The 12,157-nt window shown below is 45.0% G+C and overlaps 2 protein-coding genes across 2 annotated transcripts; both read left to right on the top strand.

The window, feature by feature from the left end:
• Positions 1-825, top strand: LOC308131745 (olfactory receptor 4C12-like; the record flags this gene model as incomplete). The annotated part of the gene is made up of 1 exon (XM_080498578.1): positions 1-825. One exon carries the CDS (start codon positions 1-3, stop codon positions 823-825), a length of 825 nt encoding a protein of 274 aa, XP_080354704.1.
• Positions 826-3,722: 2,897 nt separating this feature from the next.
• On the top strand, positions 3,723-4,652 carry LOC308131744 (olfactory receptor 11A1-like; the record flags this gene model as incomplete). The annotated part of the gene is made up of 1 exon (XM_080498577.1): positions 3,723-4,652. The coding sequence occupies one exon, from the start codon at positions 3,723-3,725 to the stop codon at positions 4,650-4,652; it is 930 nt and encodes a 309-aa protein (XP_080354703.1).
• Positions 4,653-12,157: the final 7,505 nt, after the last annotated feature.

Below are 12,157 nucleotides of genomic sequence, written 5' to 3'. Positions count from 1 at the left end.
ATGATACTCTGCTGTAACTTCACCATTGTACTCATTGTTGTGTTTCAGAAGAACCTCCACCAGCCCATGTACATTTTCATTGCAGCCTTGCTATTGAACTCGGTTCTTTGCAGTACTGTGATCTACCCAAAGCTTCTCATTGACTTTTTATCCGAGAAACAGATCATAACGTACTCAGCTTGTCTGTTTCAGTATTTTATGTTTTATTCTCTATGCGGCTCTGAAATGTTGCTGCTGTTAGTCATGGCCTGTGACCGATACGTGTCCATCTGTAAACCTCTATATTATCAGACCATCATGAGTAACAACACCGTCAGCATTCTGTTGGCGTTCGCTTGGCTCACGCCCGCGACTCACGTTTCAGTGGTGGTCGTCCTCAGTATTTTTGACAAACTGTGCAATTTGACTCTCATTGGAGTTTTTTGCAACAGCTCGATGAAATATCTGTACTGCGTGAGTTCAACGGTGATCTCCATATACGTTGTGATTGTCCTGTTTGTGATTGTACTTTTACCTTTGCTCATTATATTTTTCACATACGCAAAGATCATCGCCGTGGCTTATCAGAGCGGTGGAGACGTGAAGAGAAAAGCAGCGCAGACCTGCTTGCCGCACCTGCTGGTGCTCATCAGCTTCACGTGTTTGTGTTCCTTCGACGTGGTGATCGTCGGGCTGGGGTTCGACTTTCCAAAGACTGTGCACGTGGTCATGACTTTACAGATGATCATATATCAGCCTCTTTTCAATCCAATCATTTATGGACTCAAAATGAAAGACATCTATAAAGAGCTGGAGAGGCTGTTGTGCACAGTGAAGAATGACTGAACCGTCTCCACCGGGGAAAGACGGATCATGATGCTTGTTCCTGCCTGCTTTTCTGAGTTCAGATTAACTTTTCATACTAGGCCTGTTAGAGCGCGATATGGAACAATGAACAACATGTTCACTAATGACCCTGAGCCCAAAACGTCTAATATTACTTTATGGGCCAGGCAAAATATGATACTGCCAATATTGTAAGAATTTTATTACATCATAAAGTGAATGTCAATGATTTATTATTTGGACTTCCATTTGAATTACAGTGAATGAATGAGTCACAAATGTTTGGACTATTTGTTTATACGTATATCTATATACAGTTTGTGATATTTATGTATGATTGCTGTTGCCCCAGTCATTATAATCTTTTGTTCTCTATAATCAGTGATACATTTCTCTAATCATCAGTACAAAATAACGTATAAGCATTAAATGCATGAAGATCACATTTAAATTCATGTTCAATCCCGTTCCATGACTGATCAGTTATTCAATCTGGGTTTTTTTCACATTGTATTTTATAACAGTTCAGGTTGTTCTTGTATTTTGGGTCGTCATGTCAAATCGGTCTCCAGCAGGGCCTCGAGAACCTCCTGGTTCTCCGGGTCGTTCTTGATGACTTTTGATTTCACCTTTATATTTCACCTTAAAAACGGTTTACCTTGCCTTGCTTGGTGTCTTTTTTCCCAGCACAACCTCACTTGTGTGATTCTACAATTATTTCTTCATTATGGCATCATGAGACACAGAATGTAAAATTGCAAAAGAAAAAAAGAAAGAAAAAAAATCAGAGGAGGAAAAAAGTACCAAAAATGTACTGCTGAGACCACAAACATGTATGGCATAATTTTTATAACTTAGAATGCAAATACAAATAACACATTTCAAAAACCAATGTGGACATTTATTTACATTAAATGTCAGAAAATCACCAGGCATTTTATACAATGCATTTTTATTTATGTATTTGATTACACGATGATGATTATGATGATGATGATGATGATGATGGTTATTATAATTTGGATTTTGGGATTGTTTTTGTACAATGTACCTGTTTTGACTGTTTCCTCCTGCACCACATTAATACAGAAACACCCTCCAAAGACAACATTCAAGAATAAAATGGCATCATAACTCTGGTTTTACTTGGTCTATCAATACAATTAAAAACAAACAAAATGGTAAATCATTCAACTCCTCTTTTGACAAAAGCTGAATTGGAGACTCTTTGATGCCTTTAATTCAATAATGTTTATTCCTCTGTTTCTGGGCGTTTTTGAATTTCGGTCGAGGAGTTATCAAGTATCAAGTATCAAGTATCAAGGAATAAAAAGGTAAAGTGTCATTTATTTACCTGTTACATCAGTATCGACACAAAATAAATGCAGAGTACGTTGAAGTTATCACGTTCTCTTTATTTCTGTCATGTTTGCATCAATACTTTCAGATTTAAATCACAACGGTTTTTCTTCCTGCAAATGTAATTTTGGTGTTAAAAGAAAGTTGCTTTCCCTCAGTGGACTTGTGTTTGTACATTTACGCTTTGAAAACAGAAAGAAAAGCTGAAGCAGCCAGCACAGGAACAGGAAGGTATTTTACTTCAAATAGAAAGAAAGAAAGTGGTGGAGACACGGGGAGGCTGGTTCAGCTCCTATAACCTCCGTTTGTGGACCAGCCTGCCGGGGAGCCTCAGGGCTGCACAGTCCGTTGAGGTTTTTAAAAAAGGATCAAAATCGTACCTTTTTAATCAGGCTTATAACTGATTTTTATATATGTGTATGTTTTTATATATTTATGTACATATGCAGATATGTATTTTATCAATTTATTCATCTACTTTTGTCTACTTTAGACATTATCTAATTTTCTACTTTTATAACATAACATAACATAATCTTTTATCTCCAGTGGTTCCTCTAGGGCAGAGTTTTTCAACCATTGTGCCGCGGAGATCTCGTCAGCTGAGCCGTGGGAAATGATCCAATTTCACATTTTTTTCTAAAAAATATTTGCTCTCACAGCGACAGTGTGTTGCAGAGTAATCATGTATAAATACTCTTCACCACTAGAGGGCAGCACAGAACTTTGCCGGTGAAATGTAAAGTGACAGACGTCAGTGTGGTTCATCTCCACCTCCTGCTACCATCTTGTATCAAAGTACTGTGTCAGTGACAGTGATGGAGAAGTTTTAGAAAACCAGGATCTCAGCTCTTCATCCATCAGGTCCAGGTTTCACACTGAGGGAGTCACTATTAAAAAAAGTCCTTGCTTTCTGGATTTACTGGATTCCTGTTGATAAAACTTTGATGAGAAAGACTTTATAGTGTTAATAGAGGCTACAGAGTTTAACATTTTAACATTTTCTGGTGGTGGTGTGACTCCAGAGTTTTACAAAGAAAAAAGTGTCCCTTGGCTCAAAAAGGTTGAAAAACACTGCTGTACATTAATTAACGCGATTCTCAGTCAGTATTTCGCCGTATTTAATCGTTTTATACTCGAACAACACATTTCGGAGGAACCCTATTTCTCTGTCGGTACAAACAAACGACCGTCGTTACATTATTGCTACGAACGGGAAGTGATTCATGCCATTTGTTGTTTTCATGTTATTTCCGGGAGTCTGATGGGCTCGCATGACTTCATGCCCCCCAGGAGCGCCAGTGTTTCAGAAGTACATGCATTGCTCCTTTTTATTTTAATGAGTCCACAGAGAAAGATAAAGTATATATATATATATAAAAAAGAGGGAGCACAGTCCACAGAGGCAGTGCTGTATTCCAGAGATGTGCACATGTAAGTGAAGAGCAGATCAGGTTGACACTGCCATGCAGGGTACGTGTGCCTCAAGACTCCTTCTACAGTCTGCGACATCATTCATGTACTCTTTGACCGTTTTAATGGACTTTAAAATAAATCTCACATATGTCATAACCATTGATGGATACATCGAACTGGAGAAATACCGATATTTGTACTTTGTGGTTATCTGCGCGGTGTATGTCATGATACTCTGCTGTAACTTCACCATTGTACTCATTGTTGTGTTTCAGAAGAACCTCCACCAGCCCATGTACATTTTCATTGCAGCCTTGCTATTGAACTCGGTTCTTTGCAGTACTGTGATCTACCCAAAGCTTCTCATTGACTTTTTATCCGAGAAACAGATCATAACGTACTCAGCTTGTCTGTTTCAGTATTTTATGTTTTATTCTCTATGCGGCTCTGAAATGTTGCTGCTGTTAGTCATGGCCTGTGACCGATACGTGTCCATCTGTAAACCTCTATATTATCAGACCATCATGAGTAACAACACCGTCAGCATTCTGTTGGCGTTCGCTTGGCTCACGCCCGCGACTCACGTTTCAGTGGTGGTCGTCCTCAGTATTTTTGACAAACTGTGCAATTTGACTCTCATTGGAGTTTTTTGCAACAGCTCGATGAAATATCTGTACTGCGTGAGTTCAACGGTGATCTCCATATACGTTGTGATTGTCCTGTTTGTGATTGTACTTTTACCTTTGCTCATTATATTTTTCACATACGCAAAGATCATCGCCGTGGCTTATCAGAGCGGTGGAGACGTGAAGAGAAAAGCAGCGCAGACCTGCTTGCCGCACCTGCTGGTGCTCATCAGCTTCACGTGTTTGTGTTCCTTCGACGTGGTGATCGTCGGGCTGGGGTTCGACTTTCCAAAGACTGTGCACGTGGTCATGACTTTACAGATGATCATATATCAGCCTCTTTTCAATCCAATCATTTATGGACTCAAAATGAAAGACATCTATAAAGAGCTGGAGAGGCTGTTGTGCACAGTGAAGAATGACTGAACCGTCTCCACCGGGGAAAGACGGATCATGATGCTTGTTCCTGCCTGCTTTTCTGAGTTCAGATTAACTTTTCATACTAGGCCTGTTAGAGCGCGATATGGAACAATGAACAACATGTTCACTAATGACCCTGAGCCCAAAACGTCTAATATTACTTTATGGGCCAGGCAAAATATGATACTGCCAATATTGTAAGAATTTTATTACATCATAAAGTGAATGTCAATGATTTATTATTTGGACTTCCATTTGAATTACAGTGAATGAATGAGTCACAAATGTTTGGACTATTTGTTTATACGTATATCTATATACAGTTTGTGATATTTATGTATGATTGCTGTTGCCCCAGTCATTATAATCTTTTGTTCTCTATAATCAGTGATACATTTCTCTAATCATCAGTACAAAATAACGTATAAGCATTAAATGCATGAAGATCACATTTAAATTCATGTTCAATCCCGTTCCATGACTGATCAGTTATTCAATCTGGGTTTTTTTCACATTGTATTTTATAACAGTTCAGGTTGTTCTTGTATTTTGGGTCGTCATGTCAAATCGGTCTCCAGCAGGGCCTCGAGAACCTCCTGGTTCTCCGGGTCGTTCTTGATGACTTTTGATTTCACCTTTATATTTCACCTTAAAAACGGTTTACCTTGCCTTGCTTGGTGTCTTTTTTCCCAGCACAACCTCACTTGTGTGATTCTACAATTATTTCTTCATTATGGCATCATGAGACACAGAATGTAAAATTGCAAAAGAAAAAAAGAAAGAAAAAAAATCAGAGAAGGAAAAAAGTACAAAAAATGTACTGCTGAGACCACAAACATGTATGGCATAATTTTTATAACTTAGAATGCAAATACAAATAATACATTTCAAAAACCAATGTGGACATTTATTTACATTAAATGTCAGAAAATCACCAGGCATTTTATACAATGCATTTTTATTTATGTATTTGATTACACGATGATGATTATGATGATGATGATGATGATGATGGTTATTATAATTTGGATTTTGGGATTGTTTTTGTACAATGTACCTGTTTTGACTGTTTCCTCCTGCACCACATTAATACAGAAACACCCTCCAAAGACAACATTCAAGAATAAAATGGCATCATAACTCTGGTTTTACTTGGTCTATCAATACAATTAAAAACAAACAAAATGGTAAATCATTCAACTCCTCTTTTGACAAAAGCTGAATTGGAGACTCTTTGATGCCTTTAATTCAATAATGTTTATTCCTCTGTTTCTGGGCGTTTTTGAATTTCGGTCGAGGAGTTATCAAGTATCAAGTATCAAGTATCAAGGAATAAAAAGGTAAAGTGTCATTTATTTACCTGTTACATCAGTATCGACACAAAATAAATGCAGAGTACGTTGAAGTTATCACGTTCTCTTTATTTCTGTCATGTTTGCATCAATACTTTCAGATTAAAATCACAACGGTTTTTCTTCCTGCAAATGTAATTTTGGTGTTAAAAGAAAGTTGCTTTCCCTCAGTGGACTTGTGTTTGTACATTTACGCTTTGAAAACCGAAAGAAAAGCTGAAGCAGCCAGCACAGGAACAGGAAGGTATTTTACTTCAAATAGAAAGAAAGAAAGTGGTGGAGACACGGGGAGGCTGGTTCAGCTCCTATAACCCCCGTTTGTGGACCAGCCTGCCGGGGAGCCTCAGGGCTGCACAGTCCGTTGAGGTTTTTAAAAAAGGATTAAAATCGTACCTTTTTAATCAGGCTTTTAACTGATTTTTATATATGTGTATGTTTTTATATATTTATGTACATATGCAGATATGTATTTTATCAATTTATTCATCTACTTTTGTCTACTTTAGACATTATCTAATTTTCTACTTTTATAACATAACATAACATAATCTTTTATCTCCAGTGGTTCCTCTAGGGCAGAGTTTTTCAACCATTGTGCCGCGGAGATCTCGTCAGCTGAGCCGTGGGAAATGATCCAATTTCACATTTTTTTCTAAAAAACATTTGCTCTCACAGCGACAGTGTGTTGCAGAGTAATCATGTATAAATACTCTTCACCACTAGAGGGCAGCACAGAACTTTGCCGGTGAAATGTAAAGTGACAGACGTCAGTGTGGTTCATCTCCACCTCCTGCTACCATCTTGTATCAAAGTACTGTGTCAGTGACAGTGATGGAGAAGTTTTTGAAAAGGAAGAATGTGAACCAGGATCTCAGCTCTTCATCCATCAGGTCCAGGTTTCACACTGAGGGAGGCACTAATAAAAAAAGTCCTTGCTTTCTGGATTTACTGGATTCCTGTTGATAAAACTTTGATGAGAAACACTTTATATTGTTAATAGAGGCTACACAGTTTAACATTTTAACACTTTCAGGTGGAGGTGTGACTCCAGAGTTTTACAAAGAAAAAAGTGTGTCTTGGCTCAAAAAGGTTGAAAAACACTGGTTTAGGGGGCGCTACACTGTTGGTGGCCGGGTTCCCTGCTGGTGCTGCTGTCCCGTGGGTTTCTCTGCCCCGGGCACCTGGCTGGTGCCCAACGTATGTCGTGGGATTGGCTGGTCTGCCCGGCTGGGGGGGCTCTTTGGGGTGAGGCCCCCTATGGTTAGAAGCTGTACCACCCCCAGTGTGGGCGGCCTTAAATGCGACCCTTTCCTCGCCTTAAGCCCCGTTAAAAGTGCGGGGATGGTACGGAGCGGCACAGCAAAGCGAAACCGGAGCTCGGCTCCGGTACCCGTTTCCACCGCAGAGAGAAGCTTAAAAAGTGGGCGGGGCTTAAGAACTCCGTAGATATGTGACGTTATAACAGTCGTCTCTGCTTGATTGCAGATCAATATCAAATGACTCCTCTGTTGTTGTTTACATCCTCCACTTTGCACTTAGTTAACTGTTATTTTTTGCAGCAGCAGAGCTGCAGCCGCAACTTCCGTGTTTGCTCTGAGAGCGAACGCTCAGGTGACTTGTCCCGCACCCGAGCGCACCCCGGCTGGTGACACAGGAGCCTTTAGCTTTCTGCTCCAATGCTGGAGCAGCCACTCCACTCTGGGACTGATCGTGCTCCTGCAGCTCAGAGGCCCCGAGCTCCGAGCTCCTCTGCATCGCGTCCGCAGTCAGTGCCGCTGCATCGCGGGGACGGATCGCGGACCGCGGACGTTTGAACAGAAACCACAGACCCATGGAAGCGGTCGTGGAAGCGGCCGTAGAAGCGCCGCGGTCGTGGGAGTGCCGCGCGCTCCGGCCGTGGAAGCGCAGCGGGTCTGTGGTTTCTGTTCAAATGCGAGGCAGAGGCGATCAGCGTTCTATTCAACTGGACACGATGCACAGAAGCTCGGAGCCTCCGTGTTCCGGCGCTGAGCTGCAGGAACGCAATCAGTGCTGGAGTGGACTGGCTGCTCTTGCGTTTGAACAGAAAGCTCAAGGCTCCCATGTGCGCGGCGCTTCCACGGCTGCAAACAGAAACCTCCAATGCGATGCAAAGTCCTCAGCTGCTCCTCTGGATGTGGAGGAGCAGCGGCTCTCCTCCAAGCTCCACCCTGGTGACTGAGCTCCTCACCCTATCTCTGAGGGTGACTGAGCTCCTCCCCCTATCTCTAAGGGTGACTGAGCTCCTCCCCCTATCTCTAAGGGTGACTGAGCTCCTCACCCTATCTCTAAAGGTGACTGAGCTCCTCACCCTATCTCTAAAGGTGACTGAGCTCTTCCCCCTATCTCTAAGGGTGACTGAGCTCCTCCCCCTATCTCTAAAGGTGACTGAGCTCCTCCCCCTATCTCTAAGGGTTCACCCAGCCACCCTACAGAGGAAGCTCATTTCAGCCGCTTGTATCCGGGATCTCGTTCTTTCGGTCATGACCCATAGTTCATGACCATAGGTGAGGGTAGGAATGAAGATCGACCGGTAAATCAAGAGCTTCGCTTTTTGGCTCAGCTCCTTCTTCACCACGACGGACCGATACAACGTCCGCATAACTGCAGACGCTGCACCGATCCGCCTGTCGATCTCACGCTCCATCTTCCCCCCACTCGTGAACAAGACCCTAAGATACTTGAACTCCTCCACGTGGGACAAGGGCACTCCACCGACCTGGAGGGGCCAAGCCACCTTTTTCCGATCGAGAACCATGGCCTCGGATTTAGAGGTGCTGATCTTCATCCCAGCTGCTTCACACTCGGCTGCGAACCGTGTCAGTGCACGCTGAAGGTCCAGGTTTGATGGAGCCAACAGAACCACATCATCTGCAAATAGCAGAGATGAGATCCTGTGGTCCCCAAACTGGACCCCCTCCGGCCCCTGGCTGTGCCTAGAAATTCTGTCCATATATATGAGGAACAGAATCGGTGATAAAGGACCCCCCTGCCGGAGGCCAACATGCACTGGGAACAGGTCCAACTTACTGCCGGCAATGCGAACCAAACTCCTGCTCCGGGCGTACAGGGACCGAACAGTCCTTAACAAAGGGCCCCGGACTCCATTGTCCAGGAGCAGTTGAACGCCTTCTCCAGGTCTACAAAACACATGTGGACTGGTTGGGCGAACTCCCACGAACCCTCAAGCACCTGGTGGAGGGTATAGAGCTGGGCCAGTGTTCCACCATCAGGAGAACCTGGTGGAGGGTATAGAGCTGGTCCAGTGTTCCACGACCAGGACGAAAACCGCATTGTTCCTCTTGAATCCGAGGTTCGAATAACGGCCGGACCCTCCTCTCCAGTACCCTGGAATAGACTTTCCCGGGGAGGCTGAGGAGTGTGATCCCTCTGTAGTTGGAACACACCCTCCGATCCCCCTTCTTAAAGAGAGGGACCACCACCCCGGTCTGCCAGTCCAGAGGTACTGTCCCCGCCCGCCATGCGATGTTGCAGAGACGAGTCAGCCATGACAGTCCCTGCACATCCAGAGACTTAAGGAACTCTGGGCGAATCTCATCCACTCCCGGTGCCTTGCCACCGAGGAGCTTCACAACAACCTCGGTGACTTTTTTTTTTTTTTTTTTAACAAATTTTCTTTTTTTTTTTGGACATAACATTTGGGGATTTAATCATGTTATCACCAGAAAAACCACATTTACAACCTCGGTTCCAATAAAATAAAAGAGAAGCTCTGTTAATAATGTGCACGATAATGTTCAAAACTCATGAAGAAAAATAAGGCTGAAAAAGAAATGAGAGCAAATCAAAAACAACTGGGGATAATTTGACTATTTTTTTTTAATTTTTTTTATTTTATAGAAAAAATAGAAAAGCCCAACATATCCACATGAGCAAGCAGGTGTATTTGTGACTGTGGAAAGGAAAAACTCCCCCAACAAGGAGAAACCTTTGTAGAAACCAGACTCAGAGGTGACGGCATTCTGCGGACCGGTTGGGGTGAAAGGATAGAGGAGAGGAGAGGAGAGGAGAGGAGAGACAGAGAAAGACTTGGTGGAAAAAAAATAAATAAATAAAAAAAAATAATACATACAATACCCTTGTTAGTGCTACATACATTTTTTTTTTTTTGATGATACATTAACCACAGTGATCTAAATATTTTCCAACTGCCATGAGATTAAGACCAGCCTGAGCAACAACAGAGCAAAAGACCTAAATAATGACAACAATTATAACAAAAGCAAAAACAAAAGGACAAAAAACAAAAAATAAATAAATAAATAAAACAAACAAACAAACAGAACAACAACAAACAACAACTTGGTTTTGATAATTAACAGAACAATCTCGTCAGTGAGGAGTGGAGTGTGTGTGTGTGTGTGTGTGTGTGTGTGTGTGTGTGTGTGTGTGTGTGTGTGTGTGTGTGTGTGTGTGTGTGTGTGTGTGTGTGTGTGTGTGTGTGTGTGTGGTTTGTCCTCTGGATGTGAATGGAACTGTTGTGGGGGGGCCCGCAGCACCACCCCGGGGCCCAAGGACACCAGGGCCGGACGTCGCCACTCCAGCACCCAGCGACCCGCCGGATCCAGGGAGGCCCCGACAACCCCCCCCGGAGAGCCACGCCCCAACCCGGAAGGCACCAGACGGAGCGCGCAGAGAGGACCCCCCCAGGCCAGAGGGGCCCACAAGAGAAGGATAAAGGGCGCAGAGCCCCGGGCCCCGACCCAAGCCGCCAAGCCGGGACCGGCCAGTGCAGCGCCCCCAGGCCACGCGGGCAGGGAGCCCCCCCGGCCCCGACAGCGGCCTCAGTGACTTCAGCTTGGGTAATGGACAAGTCCACCTCTGAGAACCCAGCCTCTGCTCAATGGAAGACGTGGTGGCGGGATTGAGGAGGTCCTCGAAGTATTCCTTCCACCGCCCAACGACATCCCCAGTTGAGGTCAACAGCTCCCCACTTCCACTGTAAACAGTGTTGGTGGAGAACTGCTTCCCCCGCCTAAGGCGCCGGACGGTTTGCCAGAATTTCCTTGGGGCCGACCGATAGTCCTCCTCCATGGCCTCTCCGAACTCCTCCCAGACCCGGGTTTTGCCTCCACCACAGCCCGGGCTGCGGCTCACTTGGCCTGCCGGTACCTGTCGACTGCCTCGGGAGTCCTATGAGCTAACAATGGCCGAAAGGACTCCGTGTTCAGCTTGACGGCATCCCTTACTTCCGGTTTCCACCACCGGGTTCGGGGATTGCCGCCACGACAGGCGCCAGAGACCCTGCGGCCACAGCTCCGAGCAGCAGCTTCGACAATGGAAGTGGAGACCATGGTCCACTCGGACTCAATGTCTCCAACCTCCCTCGGGATCTGTGAGAAGCTCTCCCGGAGGTGGGAGTTGAAGGCTGCGCGGACGGAGGGCTCGGCCAGATGTTCCCAGCAGACCCTCATAACACGTTTGGGCCTGCCGAGTCTATCCGGCCTCCTACCAGTCCAGCGCATCCAACTCACCACCAGGTGGTGATCAGTTGACAGCTCTGCCCTTCTCTTTACCCGAGTGTCCAAGACACGCGGCCGGAGATCAGATGACACGACCACAAAGTCTATCATTGACCTCTGGCCTAGGGTGTCCAGGTGCCACGTGCCCTTATGGACACCCCTGTGCTCGACCATGGTGTTCGTTATCGTCAAACTGTGACTAGCACAGAAGTCCAATAACAGAACACCACTCGGGTTCAGATCGGGGAGGCCGTTCCTCCCAATCACCCCCTTCCAAGTCTCGCTGTCATTGCCCACGTGGGCGTTGAAGTCCCCCAGGAGAACAATGGAGTCCCCAGTTGGAGCACTATCCAGCACCCCTCCCAGGGACTCCAAGAAGGTTGGGTACTCTGAGCTGCTGTTCGGTGCATAGGCGAGACAACAGTCAGAGACCTGTCCCCTACTTGTAGGCGTAGGGACGCAACCCTCTCATTCACCGGGGTGAACTCCAACACATGGCGGCTGAGCTGCGGGGCAATAAGGAAGCCCACGCCAGCCCGCCACCTTACACTGTGGGCAACTCCAGAGAAGTGGAGTATCCAGCCCCTGTCGAGGAGCTGGGTTCCAGAGTCCAAGCTGTGAGTGGAGGTGAGCCCGACTATATCTAGACGGTATCTCT

Source organism: Blennius ocellaris, assembly GCF_963422515.1.
Source record: "Blennius ocellaris genome assembly, chromosome: 6".
Taxonomy (NCBI): domain Eukaryota; kingdom Metazoa; phylum Chordata; class Actinopteri; order Blenniiformes; family Blenniidae; genus Blennius; species Blennius ocellaris.
This window is presented reverse-complemented; position numbering and strand designations above follow the sequence as displayed.